The sequence below is a fragment of the Chanodichthys erythropterus genome, chromosome 21 (genome assembly GCF_024489055.1).
Source record: "Chanodichthys erythropterus isolate Z2021 chromosome 21, ASM2448905v1, whole genome shotgun sequence".
Classification (NCBI taxonomy): domain Eukaryota; kingdom Metazoa; phylum Chordata; class Actinopteri; order Cypriniformes; family Xenocyprididae; genus Chanodichthys; species Chanodichthys erythropterus.
Genome location: NC_090241.1, coordinates 19,601,979 through 19,626,849, shown reverse-complemented (window position 1 = coordinate 19,626,849; position 24,871 = coordinate 19,601,979). Strand labels below are relative to the sequence as shown.

General features: G+C 36.0%; 1 protein-coding gene across 1 annotated transcript in view; it reads left to right on the top strand.

The window, feature by feature from the left end:
• Positions 1–2,006: 2,006 nt before the first annotated feature.
• The window catches only part of pex5la (peroxisomal biogenesis factor 5-like a), a 54,773-nt gene continuing 31,908 nt past the window's right edge, over positions 2,007–24,871 (top strand). Inside the window, exons 1-6 of the mRNA XM_067373403.1 lie at positions 2,007–2,075; positions 13,612–13,723; positions 20,180–20,374; positions 20,662–20,782; positions 23,486–23,579; positions 23,794–23,823. Coding sequence (XP_067229504.1) covers positions 2,007–2,075; positions 13,612–13,723; positions 20,180–20,374; positions 20,662–20,782; positions 23,486–23,579; positions 23,794–23,823 — 621 coding nt within the window. The remainder of the gene's footprint in view (positions 2,076–13,611; positions 13,724–20,179; positions 20,375–20,661; positions 20,783–23,485; positions 23,580–23,793; positions 23,824–24,871) is intronic.

Below are 24,871 nucleotides of genomic sequence, written 5' to 3'. Positions count from 1 at the left end.
TCTCTTAGAATCATAGGGCAACAGGACAAAGATGACAAAGAGAAATCATGAAGCAGAGAAGACTCCTCACTTTGTAAGGACTTCTTACATTTTTAATTAAAAAACACTTACACTTTATATCAGTCAACTAAGGCGTAGAAGTTTGTCTGCAGAAAGTGTTTTTTGTCTCCTTTAATAGCATGAAGTTCTCTAGAGAGATGTCTCTCAGGTCACGTACACACAATGGCGCTAGACCACTAAGACACAATCACAGGGTAGAGTGAATGAATTGAGCACTTCTCGTTTTAAGAATGACGACAGTGTGATTCAGAGAGAGAGATTACTTTTCTTATCTCTAATGGCAGAACCATGCTAGATTAGACTGTCAGGGAATACATTTTATCGAAAAAAGATGGCTGGAAAGTTTTAAGGTATAAATTGCGTTGGTTTTTTTATTTTTAATAGAACAAGTTTTTGCAAAGATGCAGTATTTCATCTTTATGCAATCTAATGCTGACGTCACCACAGCAAACGAGAATTTGAAATGTAGAGGTAGAAAGATTTTTTGTTTGAGACTGACTGTTCAAAAATTTAAATTCTGTTATTTATTACTCACCCTTGTATCGTTCCACATCCATAAGACCTTCATTCATCTTCGGAACACAGTGGTAAATTATGTTTGTTTTTTTTGCACAAACAAAGCGCTCACGTTGCTTCATAAGTCATAAGTTCATCAGTCTTAAACAAAAAAATCTTTCTACCTCTACATTTCAAATTCTTGTTTGCTGTGGTGACGTCAGCATTAGATTGCAAAAAGATGAAATACTGCATCTTTGGAGTCACATGGAGTACTTTAATGATGTCTTTTTCCTACCTTTCCGGACATTGGAGCGGTAGTTGCGTTGGAACTCTATGGAGAGACGGAGATCTCTCAGACTTCAAAAAAAAAATCTTAATTTGTGTTCCAAAGATAAACAAAAGATCTTATGGATGTGGAACGACATGTGGGTGAATAATAAATTAAAGAATTATCATTTTTGGGTGAACTAGGCCTTTAAAAGGATAGTCCATATCTGCAATTCAAATTTGAATGTAAAGCAATATAAATAACATTAATTGAATTTCAAAGAAATTCTGTAATATTTATTTGGAGTTTAATTAGTAATTTGTCATTTTTACTTAGAAAAGCACACTTTGCCAAGACAAACTTTGAATGTTTGAAGCATTGTAAGCCTGATGGAACGGACGGACGGGATAGATAGATAGATAGATAGATAGATAGATAGATAGATAGATAGATAGATAGATAGATAGATAGATAGATAGATAGATAGATAGATAGATAGATAGATAGATAGATAGATAGATAGATAGATAGATAGATAGATAGATAGATAGATAGATAGATAGATAGTTAGATAGATAGATAGATAGATAGATAGTGTTACAGTATGTATTTGTATATCTGAAAGTTTAACAAGTTTAAATCCACTGGACGCTGTATTTACTCAGTGCGAGTTAAGCCAAGCTGAACAGAGCTGTCCAATTCAATTTAACCCATTATGTAACTTGGCCTTGGAGCAATAGGATACCGTCTTCCCTAGGGGAGGCAGTGGTTGAATCCTCAAATGACTGACTGTTCAGACTGGCCATACGTCTCTGTCTCTGTAGCTGAGATAAAAGCAGTTGACGACAGCCACCCACCCTATCACTTGCATGACTTCGGTGGCCTCTTTGTGATATGGCACTTCATCACGCAAAGTAAAACCGAGGGGGACGTGAGAAAGAGCATACTGTCACTCCATACAGCTGTTTTCATGTGTGGCTTTAGGCAGTGTTTCATTTTGCTGTGTGTTGTTGACGCTCAGTGTGATCATATTAATCTTATAGCATATAAATCTTTTAGCCTTAAGCACCGTAGGACGAATAATACTTGGAATATATAAAATATTCTGTCCTGACACAAGTCATTGTTGATTTCACTGTTGTAGGGGAAAGACTCTAGGGCTGCAGATAAGACCGTTGCCATGGTCCTGAAGGAGATACCCAATAAGGCGTCCTCAGAAGGCAAGCCCCTCCTCACGGTGACAAACAAGGTGGGCAGAACTACTGCAGCTACCGCAAGAGTGAAACAGCACCTCCGTTCTCGCTGCATGATGATGATAACCAGTGGCAAGGCTTTGACCATCACATGTCTAATCTCTACATTTTAGTCTAAGAAAAAAAATCTGTGTGTCTCTGCAATCATAAATGCCTAACCGACAACACAACTGCAAACACACGCTTTTTTATTTTCCATTCAGAGGAGCTCTGTGGGGTATAAAATTGAGCTTTTCACATCAGGCAAGGCTTGTCACTGGCAATAGAAATTATCATTTCAGATGGACACATGGGACACACATGGATTTAAATCATAGCCTTACAGTATGTTTAGTGATGATCAAGGATTTTACACCACAACCACAATATAGATCACATATTTAAGCTCTAAATATAGGGAAACACATCACCACATGCTTCTAAACTGTAATATACCCTAATAAGCAGTTCAATTTGATATATTTTACATAGTGCTGCACAATATATCAGTACTATAGCAGTTATCAGACTATATTTTAATTACTTTACCTATATTTACATTTAGATTACCACTGCCGTCATCTAACGCTTAATAAATTACTAACAATGTTGCAAATCCCAAAATGAACATACATTTTTTTATATTGTACTTTATCATGTCTAAATTCACTTCACTTATCAATCATTTACAATTATTTTAGTTTTTAGTACTTTAATTTGTAATTTATGACACAAAACAGTATGAAAATTTCATAAAAGGCAATTTAATACAGAATTGTAATAGTGTTGCGTCATTTCTTTTACATGCAGCAAACTACATGATATGATAGCAAACCCAAATTTATTTGATGCTGGATCATTTCTGACAAAAATACATTTCCTTGCTCTTTAGTGGTTGATATTAGTCTAGTGTCATAGCTTTATAGCTCATCTTATTGTTGCCTATGTGGTCTGTGGCTCATTCTGTGTTTAAATCTTTTTAGTTGTGTATGTGTAACTGTCGTCTGTATAGTACAAGTCTGTGTGTTGTATTGATGCCAGACGGATTCTGAACTATTCAATAATAATTGGATTACACCAAGCTTTTGTAGCACTTAACTGGCATCCACTCTTGCTTCACTAGTCACTAAATGAAAGATAATTCAAATATGCCTTTGCAAAGCATGTAGTGGTTAGTTTTGTAATCAGTCAAGACTCAATAGACCAGTGACCTGAAGCCAACTGCACTCCTTTGCTTTGTCCATAATAGGATGAAGGTTAGTTCATTTTTTCAAATCAGGTGAGATCGAACATGGTATGTGAAGCACAGCATCATTCCTCTGTGTAAAGTCTTGTCAATACTGATGCCAGTGTTATCAGATCAATACTGACCTATTTAACACAATGTGGAACCTGTAGTAACTTCGGTCTTGTAAAACAACTAATGGTCCGAATGAGAAGTTGATTTCATTGGCAAAGTTTATTTGGGTGTCATTCGGTTATATTTATAGATACTCGGATATTTATTAAAAAGCCTAAATAACGTTCTGTTGAGAAATTATCACTTCTTATTCTCTGTGTCCCTAAACAATTAATACTATGGATATTTAAACACCTGCCGTCGCTTAAGAAAATTGTAGAATTTACCAGCTAGATTTTATAATTAGCCAGGAACACTGTGTGAATGACAGAGGAAGCAGTTTTTTTTACTAAATTGAAAACACTTCGAGAACCAGGCGTCCTTATTTATACTTTTGAATGTTTTTCAATATTTGATCAAATGAGTAATCATGCTTGTGTTGCATAAACACTTTCTGTTCAAATATCATATTCATTATACAGTTAATTATACAGGCCTCACACATAATTTATAACACAAGATTAAATAGTTTAGGTTTTTAACAAGGTATTACTTTCAGAGCCAAACACCTATGAAAATCATTCCTCATACATGATGCAGTTGTGTACGTTCATGCTGTTATTTATAACATTAATAATTGCCTCAGATGAGCTTATACCTCCCTCAACTTACCTCCCTAACTCTCCCCCTTAAGACTCCCGCTAGCTAAACTGGTTCCAGGTTCCCTTGACAACAATATCTTGGAGTTACCACCAGGAGCTTAGCCCATGTGACACAATTAGTTGAAGTTTTCCATGACATAATTCAGGATATGCCCTCAGGCTCACCACAAAGACAAAAGTGGAGAGGTACAAAATGCTTGTGTTTTGATAAAGCATGACTGAGAAGAACAGAAAAAAATCCTTATATGTGTAATGTGTATATATATATATATATATATATATATATATATATATATATATATATATATATATATCTATGTGTTTGTGTGTGTATATAATAGAGGTTGGCATAGATTAATTTTTTTTAATCTAGATTAATCTAGATTAATTTTGGAATTAATCTAGATTAATCTAGATTAAAATGGCTCATTTGAATTCTGCCGAAGACATTCAGAATATGTGAGATACCCAAATTTTCCCTGCGTCCCAATGTCCATACTATCCATCCTAAATAGTATGTGAGATTAAAATAAGTGTGTGCCAAAGCATAGTAGGTTGAAAAGAGTATGCCAAAAGACCCCGGATGGTCTACTATTTCCGGTAGATTTTCGAAGTGTTGATCCGTGCACACTATAAACGCTAATATTGCCCACAACCCATTGCACGTTGTACGAGGATTCAGTTCAGAACTACAAACACGAGTAAAAAGTGTAAAAAACTACAAAACATGACGAATATGCACGATAGAGGCTGAGAGGCTGTCTGAGTGACTAATAATCAGTTCAAACTGATAGAAAATATTTATTTAATGTTATATGTGTTATTTTTCATCTGCAAATACCAATGTGGACATATAAAGATCTGATTGGCCATTAAGTTTTAAATGCATCTTTATGCATTAATATGAGGAGAGTTCTCCACATGAAAGACTCGCGACTGCAGATCAAAGTGCTGCATTTCTCTCCGATACGGTAGGAAATTAGCTAAATGAAATGTGGAGGGTGTAAGATGATTGACAGGGAAGTTTACGGTGACTGGATGCGACAGAGAGCAAAGACATTGATGCATTTATCACTGTGTGACGTGACGGGCCTGACCGCACCACGGCTTGTCGACCAAAGCAACAGTAACTAAGGGGGGCGGGTGGGTCTTTGAGAAGGGTCAGTTCGGCTAGGTATACATCCACGCTAAAATATCAAGGTGAAAGTCATCATAACTTGCGTAGAATAGACCCAGCTCCCAACCCAACTTTGAGAATAGATTAACGGCGATATTTTTTTTATCGCCCGATAAGAGTCTCGCGTTAACGCCGTTAACGGCCCACCACTAGTATATATATATAGATATATAGATATATTCCTGAGAAGTCCATAAACATGTACCTATCAGTGAATTTATTCTGCATTACAGTTACTGGGAATCAACATTCACAGTAAAGAAATAAATTTGCATAAATTCCTATAATAATCGATCGTTGCTTAAATTAATGATCAATTAATCGATTAACTGTTAATCAACATATTAAATCCAAAGTGAGGGTATCTGTAAAATCATCGTACATAACAGATAGACTTGAAAAGGTTGAAAGGTCTCAACTAGCAGAATACATCAAGCACATTTGTTTCGGTTAGAGACCAAACCATACCAATTTGTATGAAAAAAGCGCCACTGATGCACATGTAAACAGTATACAAGTGATTGCTTTTGCGGCATGTTTTTGTTTGGAACTTTGCAAAACATTAATAAACTTTAATAGATTGATATCTTTATTTAGAGCGGGTGGTCTCAAACAAGCCCAAACACAACATAAGACAATGCGAAGATCACGGAGTGACATGACATTCTGCTTGGCTAAAGCTATAGGGCTTCCAGAATCTGATTGTGTGGCGATCATGATGCAGTGTTTTCCAATGTAATTTTGAAAGGTCAACCAAGGGAAACTGGGTTTGTGTCCGAAGTCGCTCCCTAAACCCTGAAATAGGCCATTATTTTAGGGGACAGCCATTTGTAGTGGTGTCCTAAATCATAGTGGATGTTAGAGTGCACTCATTCAATCCCACAATGCACTGCAATAACAAGTGTACAAGCGGTGTACGCTCAACGGCTAGAGAATTTCCATAATGCAATGTGAAAGTTGTGCACCGAATATATTCCCACATCTGAGCAGATGATGGCATCCAGCTGAATTACCCATCCATGCATTTTCCAAACCACTGTTCCAATGTGGCTAGAGCATAATATCATACAGGAATAAATTACTTTTTAATTGATTATTAAATTGTTTAACTAAGGTTTATACATAGTTCCCATGATAGAGTACAAGATAAATCTTTTCATTACTACTGGAGCTGCCGATTTCAAATTATTATTAAAAAACAAGCACAAACTACCCAAAAGTGGCAGCCCTTCTGGCACACTCAGTGTCTAAATTCACTTGTTTTCATTCACTCTGTCAAGTGAACTATATTAGGGGACTAATGTAGGGAATAGTGAATGAAGGTATAGGAGGCGATTTTGGACACAGCCTGGATCTCGGGTGTGGTGGTTGGGTATAGTGGGTAGGGACGATGTGTAGAGACCAATCGGGACCGTTTTACAGCTGGAGCACTCTTGGATTGGTTGATCACTCAGATTGACAGGTCTTAATTTACCATATGCCACAGAATAGAAGCACACAGCTGAAACGGCACTGAAAGATCATCACTTATCCACCAGGACCTTATTAGTTCTACATACTTTTATTGTGGTGTTTACACATGTAATTCTTATGTTTAGTAAAATCACTGATTTGGAGGTTTTTTGGTAATTGGTTAAATATGTTTCAAAATAAACGGTTAGCCTACCTTATCCATAGCATGTCTTGAATACATTAATACATTCAGAATACATAACTACGGCGCGCTCTCTTCATTTTTCCATGTGTCTGCTGTATGTGTTTTGACGACCTTGCTTAATCGACCATTGAAAAGTTTTATCGATTAAATTATTAACAATTAATTGATAGTTGACTAATCATTAGCATCCCTAATTCATGGGGCTAAATGTAGTTATAAATGCTTATGAGGATCATAGCAAGATGGGACAGAAGCAAATGAATCTCAGAATAGAACATTATGCACTACATGAATAATCAAATCCTAATAAAAACCAAATTATGTGACCTTGATGTTCAAGTCTTAGTTGAATTTGGCATTGCAATATTCATTGTTTGAATTTAAAGGGAGCCTCACACTTATATAACACACTTCAAATGTATTTCCAATGTATCTTTTACTTGATCCTGCTTTTATGTTGTATCTTCCGAGGGACACTTGTAAATGCACCGTTTCTTTCAAACAATGCCAGTAAAGAAATAGGAACAGATTCCAGAGACTAGGCCATCATTTTTAATGGAAATAAGCGTTCAAAATGTAAGCAGAAATTTTAAAAAATTCCTAATACTGTAGGAAGGTTTAAATTAAATAAACCACCAAAGTAGATAAAGACTCTTGTAAATATTCATTGAATATTTATGCGGGTTATCGTTGCGCCAGTAGGTGGCGACAAGTGACTGTCATTTTGAGCCATTAAATGATTCATGATTCAACCGATTCGCTAAAAAAAATCTGATTCAAGAACGAAGCACCACTATTGTGCTGCTCGGAGATGCAGCTGTTAATTCTGCAATCTCAGTCTTACTGGTTACTAGAAGTACTGTTTCTAGAGTGTAAGTTACTCTATTAACTTAAGAATTATAGCACTCGGGCAATATTATTGCTTAACTGGCAAATGTACGTGCATATGCAGCCAAAACTACAATAATCTGGTGTAAATACATAAGAAAAAGCATTTCTAACATCTTTTTAGATATTTCAAGTCAAAAGCGCCAATTACCTCCTTTTGGTGTTTTCTCTTATACCCACACCAGAGCCATAGAGAGACACACTTGTCTGAATACGATTACAGATTATTTGCACATGCGCAGTTTTGTTTGAAATTAATTAATACAGGTGGTGTAAACGATTATTTGAATCGGACTGCAAAGTTTAGCATAACTATAAACAGTACTTTCGGAATCTGCATTCGTGTTGAATAAATTAAGTGCCTGTAAACATACAGGTCACATACAGGTGCCGTCATTTTAGCTAACGTTAGCGTCTCTGTTCCTCAATGGTGTTACACGCTGCACCACCCTCTATCGACGTGAAACTACACGACCGTCTCTGAGTTTTATGTATATTATGGATACTAGCGAGTTTCAGAGAGCTGTTTACACAATAATTAATTCCCTTAACTTACCTGTCCAAGAAAAAGAAGCAAAGTGGACATCACTACTCGGGATTGTCTTCATCGTCAAATCTTTCCACCCCGTACTGACTTCTTCTAGCTTCAGACTCCTTCTAGAGGTCATACAATCAGTACAGGTACGCATTCTCCCGTTGTCACTGCTGGTAATGCAAGATTAAGAAAAAAGTGTGATTAATTTTCGCTTTTGGCATTACCTACATTCACTATGCAACTATCGTATCTAAGATAGCCGTCATCAGCAGCCAATGGACGTGATGATTCTTTTCGACGGTTAGTGGTCACGTCATGGCGAAATACCCCTAAATAGTTTTAAAATAATAGTAGTTAAATGATACTTTAACAATAATTAAATAAACTAACTTTTTTATATAGAAAACTTGCAGTGTAGCCTTGAACTCACACCATTCAGGCACTTAACAAAAACACAATTAAATGTTTAATGTGTTTAACTTTTTAATTTAGCACCAAACGAATGCACTTTTAACTGAAGATACAACAAATGTGTTTCTTTCTCTCAGACAGAACAGCTCAATAAATCCTCTGTCAACCAGATTGCTACTACTGAAATAATCAGACTTGAGTTAATAAAGTAGCCGAACTGTTCTGTAGTGTGATTGTAGTTATCTGCTCTAATTACGAGAATGAGCTTTGTCCCCTTAATAATTCCTATTAATGTCAACAACCAATTTGTGCCAGAAATGAAAAACAGTTTTTAAACAGAATATGGGGCAATCTAATTAAGTTGTAAAGCCCAAAATGTTTCCAAAACAATCCATCCCCCCCCCCCCCCCCCCTCATTATGGCCCTTGTTCTGCTGGCATTAACAAGGGAGGAAATTATGCTTTTATAATAAGGCTTTAGAGGGGCAAAATAAAAGTGAGTTCCAAATCCAGCTCACCTATAGTGATAAAACATCTGAACAGAAGATGCTGTTACATAACCCAGCCTGACACTTCAGAATATTCAGATGCTTGCTGATCAGCAAATCTGAACTTTCTGCATGTGAAAGAAGGCGAAGACAACAAAAGACAGAGTACCCTCATTTTCTTCACTTTCATCAAAAATGTACAAGGTGTTGTAACAGCAGGAGTTCAGCTTGGGTAACATCAGGCATTCCAGCCAGCGAAGGAATAAATCTCCTCCCTGACACTAGCAGAGCCAGAGTTGTCTGTGCAACCCAATTAAGACTGCTGGGTCAGCGTTCTGGCACAGACTCTCACAACAGGAATGTTCTCCCAAGCTCTCTGGCCAACATTCACTGCTTGTGTTATTTATGAATATTCAGTATTTATTTCAAAGCTTCTGTCAAGCTACTGTACGCAGAGATCACAAACCCTCGTACAGTTGCTAGTTTGAAGGTAGAATATGTAGGCTATACCAGAAAATTGCCAAGCCCAGATAGTTTTTGCTCAGAGAAGTATGTTTTTCTATGTCCATATCTAAATTAATTCCTGCTGGACTTTTGTCTCTAGGGTCTTATTTAAGCCCCGGTCAAATTAAAAATAAATCTGAGGGAAAATGCAGGAGCCCTTAATTAAGCCAGTCTTGATAAGGTCAGAGTTTTCAATTTATAGTTCTTTTCAGTTTGTTTTAAATTATAAATATGCAACAGTCTATTAATTTAGGCAGTGTTACTTGAAGCATTTGTTGTTGTTAAATCCATATATAGGACATGTGAATGTGACATGAAATTAAATGTGTGCTGTTTTACAACCCGCAGTGTTTTGATGATACAGCCATATCCTTGCACTATTTGCATGAAACATGTCAGCAACATGCAAACTAGAGGCATTTCTTAGCTTCATCCAGGGGTACAGGCTCCCCGTTAAGTAAAATAGTGTCTCTTTTTTTCTAGGGGTGCCTGGGTGGATTCTCTCCCCAAGTAAATTGATTGCAAAAACAGCTTTAAAGCTTTCAATTCATGTGACATATAGCATTCTTACATTCACGTAGCATATTTACATTCTCTTGAGTACAGTTGTCTAGCATTAATGCAACTATGGGCTACAAATGCTTTCATCAGTTAAATTTATTAACTACAACCTAATTCTTAACTGTAAGCTACATGTACTCTGCTGTTCAAAAGTTTGGGGTCAATAAGATTTTTACTTTTTTAAAGAAATTAATTATAATATTCATCAAGGATGCATTAATTTAACAGTTTTACTATTTTTAAAAAATGCTTTTCTTTTGAACTTTTTATCAAAGTCCCTTTAAGACAAGTCATTTCACTCGGCGGCCATCTTTGAAACGCCTCTCGGGCATTCTGGGCATCATGCCCTATCTCTTTGAATGGGGAAACATCAAATTCTCCAAAACTGTTCGCTAACCTTATGATTACATTTCATATTTGAAATCACCAATGAAATCTAACAACAGCTGGCTCATAAATTTAGTTTCTAAACGCTCGAATCATGACAAAAAACTGTATTTTTCAGGCTGGATCAAGCTAATGCACATGCGCAGACCTAAATGCGCGTCTCTTCAGAGGTGCGCGTCTGACTGTTTCTATAGAAACCGGCAATTCTAACGGCCGCTGAAGTGACGCGATGACTTTACCAGTCGGCGATTGGCTCTCATTTAGAAGGCGTGACTTATTCCGCCATATTGCGTGTTACACTTTCTCCCATTCAAAACAATACGAGTGACACGTCTTGTGTTATGCTATAGTCTTTGTTTTTATTCATTAAAGAATACTGGAAAAAAAAATATCATGGTTTCCACAACCTTAGGCACAACTTTTTTCAATATTGATAATAATAAGAAATGTTTCTTTAGCACCAAATCAGCATATTGGAATGATTTCTGAAGGATCATGTGACACTGACAACTTGAGTAAACTCAGCTTTGTCATTACAGGAATAATTTGCATTTTAAAATATATTAAAATAGAAAAAAAGTTATTTTGAATTGTAGCCTAACAACAAAGTCCCTTTAAGACAAGTCATTTCACTCGGCGTCGGCCATCTTTGAAACGCCTCTCGGGCATCCTGGGCATCTCTATTTTTTAGGCCGGATCAAGCTAATGTGCATGCGCAGACCTAAATGCGCATCTCTTGCGCCTCATTTCGCAGAGATTGTATATTATGGGGAGATAAGAGGGTCTGTATCTCTTACCATTGGAGAAAGCGTAACGGCTAACTTAATCACGTGTGGCACCTCTCAGCCTATCGTGTAATGGCAGTGACATCAGTCGCAACGTTCCCTAGTCTGCCTTCTCTTAAAAAAGACATTTTTATCAAGCTAAAATCTACTAATAGTTCCCAACGAAGGTATTGTTTAGTGTAAAACATTCTGAAGATTGGCAAACAGGCTGTCCATTATTTAAATTATTAGCTATTTCTCCACAAAAGCTGTTTAATCAGTATAGTGAAGCTTCTCATCCATTGACTTCCATTCAAAAAACAGCCTCCGGTCTCATTCTCTGCATACCGCGGGGGGCGGATCGTTAGCTTTAGCCGTTACGCTTTTTTGGCTAAAGGTTGCAGGCTTGCCTTCTAGTGGCTTTGTCATTTCGGAGGCGCGAAACCAGAAACCAGTGCTTCTAACGGCGCTGCAGTGACGCAATGACTTTACCAGTCGGCGATTGGCTCTTATTTAGAAGGCGTGACTTATTCCGCCATATTGCGCGTTACACTTTCTCCCATTCAAAACAATACAAGTGACACGTCTTGTGTTATTCTATAGTCTTTGCTAACAACATTTCATATCTGTTTTATCTGTATTTTTGATACAATAAATACAGCCATGGTGAGCATAAGATAATTCTTTCAAAAACATTTAAAGTCCCCCTGTAGTCAATAATTTTATCCTTTAAAACTCATCTTTGATCACCAAAATGAAACATAAAATTTTTTTTAAAATCCTGTGAAAAAAATTCTTCATGCCTTAAAATAGCTTTAATGTAACTCTACACCCTTTCTTCATTTATTATACGCGAGTCTATAAATATGCTAATTAGAACTTGCACGAGCTCAGAGATCCACTCGGTGTTGACTAATCTGACTAATCACATGGTTATTGTCTTAAAGGATATTAAAAACATATAAACAACATTAAAACTTGATTTTCACCACAGAGGGACTTTAAAAAATAACAGCATGTTTAGTGACTTTTGACCTTCGAAACACTTGATACAACAATTGCGTTGCGTTGTGTTGTTACTATAGTGAATATGACCACACCCAGTGATGTTATTGTTAACTTACAACTTGTCAGAAATCCAGGTATTAAATTCGTACCAAGCAAAATAATACGCAAACAAATTTGAATAGCTACTTATTCAGACATTAACAAGTGTTAGCTTGGTAGCTAGCTGCCTTCCAGTCACGTAGTCACATAAGCAGGCAAATCTGAAAAAAAGGAAGAAAAAAAAGAGAGGGAGAGAAGGGAGGTGGAGTCTAAGGGGGCGAAGATACATACGGATAGAAATGTTTACCTCAGCTGGTGTGATCATCCTTCATGTCTTAAATTATGCAAACAATGGAGATTATCAAATCCAGTTAATAGATTAGCATGTTTCTCTGTACTTACTACATAAATATGCAATATGTAGTAATAAAATAATTTGTCTGCTATTGGGGACACAGATTAAGCTTAAGGGATCTCTTTAATGTTGTAAATGTGTGTCTCTATCCTGACTAAAGGATTACATTTTCAAAAGAGTGGTAGTTATGGCTGAAAGTGCAGATTTGCTGTAGCCATGCACTGCCCACAAAAGTGCTCTCCTCTGATGAGACTGCGCCATGGCTGAATGAACACTATGAGAACAACCAGATGATGATTGATGTGTTTTTTCCATTCCATTCAGACACAAGGCCACCTCTACGCCAGTCTCTCAAGAGAACATACACACATTCTGTCACATAGCACACATAATACACTGATGTGGGCTTTATAAAGACAGTCTCACACCTTGTCATAATTTCATAATTATATTCATACACAATTATATTTTAATGGAAAAACAAGCATGACACATAGCTACTATTTGTGATTTTACTGGTCTGCCTTCTCTCTGTTTAAGTGAGAAAGGGAGAGAGAAACATCCTCAGGCTAGAGACGTTTGTCAGAGGGGGGCAAGGTGAGAATTGTCGTCTCAGTCCTGTAAATAGGCAACAGCTGTAAGGGTGGTGACTACCAGCCTTACCAATCACACGCAGAGATGGTTATGGTGCAATGTAGGCTGCAACTCAAACAATAGGAGAACAGGAGGCCAAGTGTATTAATGTAGATCTCATCACTCTCTTCTGCTTGATTTTTCAGCTGGTGAGCGAGCAACAAGAGAGCCGTCCCTTGCTGAGCCCTTCTATCGATGATTTCCTCTGCGAGACCAAGTGTGATGGAGCTGCCCGCCCAGTAACCTCTAACACAGCAGGTACCAGAGATACTGACCTTCTTGTACTTCCTCAAAAACTTTGCTTCTCCACTATACTATACTTCACTGCACTATACTATTATGCTATAGTAATTCTGTAATGTTAAAGGGTTAGTTTACTTCAGAATTAAAATTTGCTGATAATCTACTCACCCCCATGTCATCCGAGACATTTATGTCTTTCTTTCTTCAGTCGAAAAGAAATTAAGGTTTTTGAGGAAAACATTCCAGGATTTTTCTCCATATAGTGGACTTCACCAGGGTACTATGGGTTGAAGTTCCAAATTGAAGTTTCAATGCAGCTTTACATGATCCCAGACGAGGAATAAGGGTCTTATCTAGCGAAACAATCAGTCATTTTCTAAAAAAATAAACATTATGTACTTTTTGACCACAAATGCTCATCTTGCACTACATCTGCGATGCACCACGCATTACGAAGTCACATTGGAAAGGTCAAGCATGACATAGGTGGAAGTACTTAGCAAGTGTTTACAAAGCGAACATGCAAAAAAAGGTAAAACGATGTCGGATGATTTTTAAGTTGGAGGAGAATTTTTTTTTTTTGCGCCCTACCGCAGAACTTATTTTATTTTGTTGTTAGATTTCTTATTTTATTTTATTTAATTTATTTTCGACTGAAGAAAGACATAAACATCTTAGATGACATGGGGGTGTGTAAATTATCTAGTGAACTGAAGTGAACTAATCCTTTAACAACATATAAACCAACAAGCATAGCAGATTGATTGGATTTTTTAATCTAAAATATACTACCATTCAATAGTTTGGGGTCAGTAAGATTTTGGTTATTTAAATTAATACTTTTATTCAGCAAAAATGCTTTAAATTGATCAAAATCAATAGTACAGTCTTTTATACTATTACAAAATAATTGTATTTCAAATAAATGCTGTTCTTTTGAACGTTCTATTCATCAAAGAATCCTAAAAGAGATTCCACAAAAGTTTTAAGCAGCACAACCATGTTCAACTGTGATGATAATAATAAGAAATGTTACTTGAGCACTAAATAAGCATAGCATCAGGATCATGTGACACTGAAGACTGGAGTAATGGCTGCTGAAAATTCAGCTTTGCCATCACAAGAATAAATTACACTTTAAAATATAAAACAGTTGTTTTAAATCGTAAAATATTTTACAATTTTACTAATTTTTACTGTATTTTTGGTCAAATAAATGTAGCCTTGTTGAGAATTAGAGACCCCTTTTAAAAACTTTAAAACAGTATAGTGTATCCCAATAGTTAAAAAAAAATATTTTGTTGTCCAGTCATTTTCACCTTCTTCCCAGCATGCATATTTGTACAAAAATGCATAGAAGAAATTGTAACACTCCATGGAAACTACAAATAGACCACCCTAAAACACTGTTTTTGTGCATGATTTGAACTTTAAAAAGCACAATTTATCATACCAGTGTTGTTCAATGTTATTCCTGATTGAAATTCAAATCGATTCAAATAGATGTACTTGCATGACTGGAAATAGCTGCCTGGTGGCATTACTAAGATAACGGCAGAGTTGAATGACTTTAAAAGGGACTTTATTAAGCTAAATAGGTAATTTTCAATTCAGTCACAACATTTACTTAATATAATTAAGTCAATTATAATTAAACAAAAGACACGCATACCTTTGCCTTATCAAACCAAACAAAATTCAACTAAACTAATGCCACTGTTCAGACAAATGTGTGATATTTTTGTGTATCCATTAACATAGCAAACCTCAATGGTGGCTGCTAACACCAGATATCGCTCATGCTTACGTTTCTACCCAATTAATTCCTCACAGATGTCGTCTGCATTATATACATCTTCAACACTTATTAGCAGAGCTGACAGACACATTACTAAATGAGGAAGTAAGTGGCCTCTTACTTCATGACAGCTGTATTACGTGAAGTTCACACTGAGAGGCTGAGCAAGTAAAACTGTATTTATTTCACTTGCATTCTGTCTTGCCTACACCACAAAGCAATTAAGACAACCTCTCCTACTCCCTATAGAGTATCTTGTTTACTTTCTGATTGTGGAAAATAGCATATTCAATTTTCCAACAGATTACGTTTGGAAGATCTTTCGATTTGGTTGTAAAAAAGCAGCAGTCTGCTAATTACTGTGCCTCTGAACATAATGCATATTGAGGTTCAGAAATTACCAGGCAGAACTTTCTGCAATCAAAATGTCACATACTTCACAGTATGAAAGATTTTCAGTCTGTCAAACAAATAGTAAAAGTGCCAGTTATTGATTTATGTGTAGTTGAGTATGTAAGTGCCTGACTTGAAATGTGAAGCCAGAGACGATTACTGAGTAAACAATGCATTAAATTCATAGTTTCTTGTTGGTACCACTTTAAATGTTTTTGCACAATGTTTATTAATATATGCTGAATTAAACTACATTCTTGAAGAAGAATTTGAATGATTAGAGGAATACCAGGCTTTTTTAAGCTGTGTCTGTCTATAACAGGAATGGAGCTGATTATAGAAATTTATATTCAGGTCTTTAAAGGGAACTGCTGTAATCTTTCAAAGGAACGCCTCTGAATTCAATTATTATTCTCTGGCAGATTCTCCTGAGTGAGCTTTTGATTAATTTTTCATTTTAGCAATAAAAAAAATCACGACTTGCTTTGGTTTAAGTATTGTCAGAATATCATATTATCAAGGCGTCAGGACTCCTATACTTCTTTATTTGAGACGCTTATGAGATTCAAAGCAAGACCAGTGCATTAAACCATGCTGAATTTTAGCTCTATATCACTTTTTAAGCATCTACAAACTAATTAATAATAATAATAAACCTTCAATGTGTAAGATCATGTAAACTTAAACCTATATTTTTGGTCATTATAACAATTTCAGTACTGGTGGCTTATTCAATGCACACATGCTTATCTGCTTTATCATTTTAACATCAAAACCAGAGAAAATTCAAGATTTCAAAATGTATATATATATATATATATATATAATATATATATATAATATATATATACAGTGAAACCAAAAATTATTCAGACATTTTTTATATTTTCAGTATATTTTTACTAGTGGGTGCAGGACACAGGCATAGTTCATTTATGTAAGCGAGGATAGCAAAATAAAGTAAACTGTGACATGTTACACTCTTCATAATTCTCATTCACTCATTCACAAATTCTTCATACAGTGGACTACCAGTAAAATTGATAAAACTTTGGAACCAAAAATTATTCACTTTGACCTGACCATGTTTTGCTTAAGTGTTGTATGACATAATTAAGATTATTTTTTTATTTATCATATTTACTTATCATATCAGTTTTTTAAATTATAGTGAATAAACAGATTTTTTTTTTTTTTAGAATTGTGCTCCGTGGCTAACGGCTAATGCTACACTGTTGGAGAGATTTATAAAGAATGAAGTTGTGTTTATGAATTATACAGACTGCAAGTGTTTAATAATGAAAATAACAACGGCTCTTGTCTCCGTGAATACAGTAAGAAACAATGGGAACTTTAACCACATTTAACAATACATTAGCGACAGTTTACAAATATCACTAAAAATATCAGGTTATCATGGATCATGTCAGTTATTATCGCTCCATCTGCCATTTTTCGCTGTTGTTCTTGCTTGCTTACCTAGTCCTATGATTCAGCTGTGCACATCCAGACGTTAATACTGGCTGCCCTTGTGTCATACCTTTAACATGAGCTGGCATATGCAAATATTGGGGGCATACATATTAATGATCCCGACTGTTATGTAACTATGCCAATATAAATTCAATTTTTAATTCTAGGGCACCTTTAAAGTAAGTAGGGTTTAGAAGATGTCAAAGTCTGGACAGGTATTTGATGTGCAAGCTGGTCCTTGTGTGGTCAGCAGAGACAAAAGCATGTGGTGTTAACCTGGTTTCAGCTCTGATGTTTGTGCCAGATTTCAGAAGGTGTACTGTCAAGCCCTCAAGGCTTGTGATCATGCAAGCTCTACGCTGGCATCTATATGCATGACTGACCTGCATGGACATTTTTTCTACTACCTGGTTATGAAGACTTCTGTTCTGCAAGATGGCTAACAGGAAGGCAGTAGAAGCTGCAGAATATGTCTGTACTGTCTGTTCTTAATGTTCACATACTGGATAATGGGGGTTCGACCATCTAAAATTTTTATGCTTTAATCTCACCTAACCCTCTACCGCATAGTGTTGCCATATGGCAACATACACTTTGTGTTAATTTCCTTGCCAATTGTCTCTTTTGTTGGTAAGAGAAGACCTTAGTTTAGCCAATGATGTGCTTTGGTTAATTCACATGACATGCAATTTTTTTGACAGACTGCCGTCTCTTGTACAGTATGTAGTTGCTGAAAGCAAATTAAAACGTCAGTAACAAACAAGGACCCGCTCATGTCACATTCACAAAAAAATTGTTAACATCATCTCAGGGAAGTTATGATGACATATTCACCACTCAAAAAAGTTTTTATGAAATTAGTTTTTGGTAAATCGATAAAATGTCTGTTTTGCCATATGGCAACACTGCGCAATAATGGAATGACTTTATTATAATAGGTTAGATAGCTAGCAAAGGCCAGCTGCAGTCTGTTAATATGTAACAATAACAACATTAATGCTAGTGATATAATGTTGATAAGTCATATGTTAAGGACTGCCATGACATTTGTATTATGGATTAAATCAACATCGGAGACCTGCCACCATAGCCAGAATACTGGCCCAGACCAACCACTGGCCTACCATTGTGTCTCAAAAAGGCAGGTGCAAGTGGCTGTAAGTGTATTGTTAGGGTGAAGAGCACCAAATGTGATGTGTACATGTGTCTCACCTCTGAAAAAAAAAATGCTTTTTGAAGTTTCATACAGAAAAAAGGTGAAGTTTCAAGGATTTTGGGGGGTTCATGTTCATAACCTTCCTCTCATAAGATTGCGTAATGTTGAATTTTCATGAACTGCAATGTTTTTGGTTTTATGTCAATGTTTTATGATACATGATGAACAGTATTAGATTTGTTTTTAACTGTCTACATTTGCAATTTAAATAATATTCACAAAAAAACGTAATGAAATTCAAAGAATATAAAGCATTATTCAGCAAAAGGAGAATAGAATAAATAAAAGCACAAGATGTTGGAAAATAAGTATAAGGTGTTGTTTATATTTACTGCTAAAGCTTATAATAGCACCAATTGATTCAATACAAACAATTTCTGAGGAAAAATATTAACTATATACACTTAAACTTATTCTAAGTTATTTCCACTATTGTACGTTGTTGCCATATGGCAACATATCATAAAGTACCTTAAAATAATGTTTTTATCCAAAACATTTTTTTTACAGCACTTCAAGTTAAGCCATTCTAATAAAAGAAAAAGAGTCAAATTTATTTTTTTAATAAATTTATCATGGTTATGAAGACTTCTGTTCTGCAAGCCAGATGGCTAAAAGGAAGGCAGTAGAAGCTGCAGAATATGTCTGTACTGTCTGTTCTTAATGTTCACAGGTTCCACCATCTAAAATTTTTATGCTTTAATCTCAACTAATCACAAAAGCTGACTACATTCCCTCTGAATATTGAATGAGCACATTCTTCTCAAACCTTCATCCTCTTCAGTGGAATACAGTGTTCTGTAGAGAGTGTTCTTGATAAAGTGTGTATGTATGTATATATATATATATATATATATATATATATATAATATATATATATATATATATATATATGCACACACTATATCAAACGCTCTTTGTTCTCTTGGAGAGGAACATGAAACATCAAAGATTATTTGGCACAGGCCCCTGAGCTGTCGGAACTGCCTGCTGTCTTTATTGCTGTGATCACGCAGGTAGATAAGTGCCTAGAGCAATAACTAAACTAGAATATGTTTTTGCTGTCCTTTAAACTCTGGACTTTTGGTTTATGTCATAATTTGAAACTGTGCAAAACCTTGCTAGTTCACAGTTTATTTCTAATGCACAAATGAGACTTCATGACACTGGCTCTCAAATATAAGATAGAACCTTCACCAGGGTTGCCAGGTCTTCACAACAAAACCCACCCAATTGCTACTCAAAACTAGCCCAATCACGTTTCAGGGCATAAAAAGGTTTCCCTTGGTAAAATTCGCATTCCAGGGGCTAAATATCATGCTATTTGGGGTTGCTACAACCCACAGACACGAAAAACAACCCACGGCAACAGTGTTCAAGAACACCGTGGACTTGGCAACACTGACCTTAACCCTCTCAGTTCCTCTTGAACCTTCATTCAATTCACTGAAATGTAATAATCTAGCTTATGCTTGAAACTTGGCATTGGCCATGGGATGCATCCCACTCTTTCAGAACCACTAAACTTTCTGGAGCAGGAAGACAAATAAAAGTAGATGATATTAATTTTCTTTTTGCTTCCTTTGTCCAGTACTGTCCTCCTCTCTGGACTTGCTGGATCTGAGCGAGCCTGGTGAGAGAAGACACAGCAAAGACAGGAAGAGCCCTCTTTCTTCAAAGGGCACGCCATACAGGAAGAAGCCCGATGAAACAGAGCTGATCCAAGTGGATGTTGAACAGAGCACACCCTGTTCCCACACACCTGAAAAAATTTCATTGGACTCAGGTATTAAGTGTCACACAGCTAATGTGAAGGGCTGTTATGTCAAGTAGTTCTCTTGTAAATCAGTCAAGGGAAATCAGATTTTTATACCAATAAAAATGTTTTGGATAGTAATGGATAGTACTTTTTAATTGAGAAGAACATTACGCGCTTACATATCATTATGTACTTGCCCTCTTCAATATGTGCATACTGCAAATGCCTCGAACTTTGGTGTTGTTTGTGTTTTATTTGGGTTGCATTATGATAATATATCTCTGTCAAACAACATGGCCTCATTTTGTTTACAGTAGCAGTTCCATCTTCATTGGACAAATGGGAAGAACTCAACCCACACCCAGAGCGAAATGGTAGCAGAAAGTGGAAACTTGAGAGAAGACGTTCATCAAAAAATTCTGGTGAATTTGTGTGGTAAGTTGCTGCTCTAAAGAAAAAAAATGAAATATGAAAATACTCAATTGCTTTGTCTAAAAGATATGAATAAAAAGTTTTCAGTAACGTGTCTGGCACTGAGACCTGGAGTGCAAAATATCCATAGAACTGCAGCACAGGCCTGTCAATTTTCCATCTGTTTCAAGCCACTAATATTTAGATCACCTCTCAAAAAAACAACAATAAAAAAACAAATATGTTTTTTATCAGAACGTGAGTTTGGGCACTTGTGATCCTTATACAGCACCTGCTGCAGTATTTCAGTCACTAAAAACAGCAGGACATTCTAAAACACTTCACATGAAACTTGAACTTAACATGTATACACCTTATCAGTATTGGGAGTAACACATTACAAATAACTTGAGTTACGTAATCAGATTACTTTTTCAAGTAACTAGTAAAGTAAAACATTACTTTTTCAATTTACAACAACATATCGAATTTACTTTTTCAAATAAGTAATGCAACTTACTTTTTCACATTGACTGACAGCTCTCCTGTCCCCATATTAAGAGAAATAACATGCAGAGGTGTTGTGTGCGCTGTGTGAACATGATGGTTATTGTAGATCTTCGACTAATTGTGAGCATGCATTTACTCATCTCACCTGCACGGAAACATTCATTATTCTTCGAAATGAATAAAAACAGTGAAAAACAATCTCAGAATTTTACGCAAACCTGTAATATGTAATTAACTCTATTAAATTATACAAATATACTTTATGTATTTAATCTAATTTTATTAACCAATGTCTTTGCTGCTGACCTTCAATGATCTAATTCAACCATACTAATAAGCAAAAATGACTTTAGATTAGATTTACGGTGTGTTCCAAACGGGATATATCGCCCTCCGAAGGGCACTTCGGAGTGAAAATAATCACGGCCGCCATATTGAAGGGTCGTTCCAAACCGAAGTGCTCAAAACTCGCCACTTCAAAGGGAACAACTGGGTACAACCCTTTCGAAGGGTACAACTGATGGACACTTCGGGCCCCCATGATCCTTTGAAGTTGTTTGGCATCACAGAATGGGTACAGAAGGTTAGGAGTTCGATTTTACCTATAAATGTATGTATAGTATTTTTCTAAACTACTGTAATATTAAACGAGTTAGATTTTGTACATTATTATGGTCAAAACAACATTGTACTTCAACAAAAATACTTTACAGCTCCTTTTATGAGTCCATTCAAATGTTTAAAATACATAGATACAATATACAATATGGTGTGATAAACCAAAAATAAATAAATAAATAAACTAACGTTAAACAAAGGGCGCAGCTTGCACAATCTACTTCTCCTTGATTGTCTCGTTAAGATGACACTGAAGTGCGTTCCAAAAGAAGAGGTTTTTTTTACCCCTACACCCTTCATCCCTTCGAAGCTCTCACTCTGGAGGGTAAACCCTTTGAAGGGATTAGGGCATAGGGATGAGCCCTTCCGAATGGAACGCAGGGATAGAAATAAGAGTGTTGAACTTCCTTGGCTGAGTTCCACTCCAGTTTTAGACATGCACTCGTGAACTTCCCTAAACACTTCCCCTCGGGGGAATCCCTGCCGCCATTTTGAAGTGCGTTCCACTTCGTAAAGTGGACGAGGGAAGTTTATATGGACAGACCCTTGCTCCCTCGATTTTGACCGAGGGAGCGAGTGTACTTCATATGTACACTTCAGGCAGCTCCATAACCCACAATGCAACACGATTATGACGTCACCGCATATCGCGTTTAATTTACCCCACCACAAACAACTCTATGATATATTAATTATTTTTTAAACATTTAAAACACACATATATACATATAGAATGCTGTATTAAACAATTTTGTAAGGGGACAAAATTAATAATAAATCAGCTCCATTGTGGATTCCAAGTGATCAAGGGCTTAGGACGTTCCAGTTCAGCCCATTGCAAAGGTTCCGCCAGTAGTGGACACTCATGCAACTTAAGCAATGACGTACATCCGAGTCAACGAGACTGAGGGAAGTTAGCGAGGGAAGGGCATTTAAAAAATGAACTGGAACGCAGCCCTTCTCCTATATCCTGTTCTTTAATCTATAATGGCAGCAAAGCTGAAAGGTTAGTTTGAGCTGTGCCTTCTACTGTACAGGAGTGAATTTACATTTCCTTCAGCCTGAGGCTTATTCATTTTACTTTTGGTGTGAAAGGGTCTAAACATTTGCCAAAAATAGAACTTTTTTGTTGTTATTAAAAAAACAAACAAGCAAGCCCAGCCCAGGTGAGAAAAAAATAGCACAAAAGTAATGTAATGCATTACTTTTCATAAAAAGTAAATAAGTAACACAATTAGTTTCTTTTTTAGGGAGTAACACAATATTGTAATGCATTACTTTTAAAAGTAACTTTCCTCAACACTGCACCTTATAGTGATGATGCATACTATATACAGGCAAGCAGATGAGCGCAGATGTATTCTGGGTTCATGTGCTTGCATTATCAATAACGTTGGTGTATATACTGAATTTGGTCTTTTAATATTGCTGCCTTACTACATTAGTACTTAGTACAACCTGGTAAAAAATAACGGGCAATGGAGGAAAGCCTTGTTTTATCTTGTAGGTGGCCATTCTTATTATGGTGTAATGAGAAAACTATTAATAGGTAGCAGTAGCACCTTTTTTTAACATCAATTTCTTATGACACAACCCCAGGTCTATGGATTGCAAGACTCATCTAGACACTGCCCCCAGGAACTCCCTGGAGGTAAATAATAAAGTAGAGGCCGAAGCAGTACCAGTAACTCAAGTAAGTGCAACACCAAGCAACACTTATCACTCTTTTTATGAGTCATGATCATCTGTACATATGTCAGTAACTTTCACATGTTATTTCCCATGTGTCCCACATTTGTAGTGTTGTCAAACATTATTATAAGTTCATCCACTTAAACTGTGAATGGTTTGTCTCTCAATTCATTGTGGAACATTCTGTGCTAATGTCTAGAATTCTTTATTTTCAGCTTAACAGGCAATATGTTAGTGGAAGACACGTAAGCCTCTCTGTGCACTCTTTGTATGAATCGCTGAATGGTCTATGCATTTGCACCATGGCAACAGCATCACCACCAAATTCAATACAAAAAAGACCAAACTTTTTTGGCAATACTTGAGCTACATTCATGGCGAATAATGAACTGAAGTGGTGATTTTGTGGTGGGTCACAGTTTGCAAGCGCTTTCAAATTTGTTGTGGTGCTACAGGGTACAAATGTTACACGCTTTTCATCCCAGTGAAGCATGCAGGTCTGTTGTATTGCTATCTATCATGATTAGATTATTAGAAAATTAATTATTGGCCAGCCACTGTCCTATATCAACATCGGATGTTGTACATTATTGCCCCAGTTTGCTTTGGAAGAAGGCATAAAACTGAAATTACACCAAATATATAGTTTTCAACAGTGGTTGCCTCCTCCAGTACCTTTAATTTGCTCCTCTGGTTTGTAGTCAGGTTAAAATGTCATGTGGTGCGACTTCCCAAAAACGTATCAATACACTACCTTTCTAAAGTTTGGGGTCTATAAGATTTTTTAAAAATCTTTTTGTCTCCTGGCTTGCAGTTATTTGATCAAAAATATGATAAACATTAAATGTAAAAATTACATTTAAAACATTTATTTAAAAAAAAAAAAAATTAATGTTTCTTTATTATGGACACTGTTATACTGGGGGGGGTGTAACAAAATATCGTGTCAAAATATATCACAATACAAAAATACAACAATATGTATTGTGCATAGTGACAATATGTATTGTGTATAGTTCACCAAAAATGAAAATTAATGTGTGAGAAAAAATTCAAGTTTACAGAGTTTTAGTGTCAGTACTACATTAAACAACTATATATAATGTTGAATATAATGTATAATAATGCAATGGGGAATATTTGTGTGTCCTGATAATGCCAAATATCTTATGTTACCAGTAAAAGTGGCCTAAGTTATTTTAAATATATCTTGTCAGTAACAGAGTGCAAGCATATTCGTCTAAAATAATTCTGTATTTTCAGCTTAAGAATCATGAAATATTTTTATTCTGG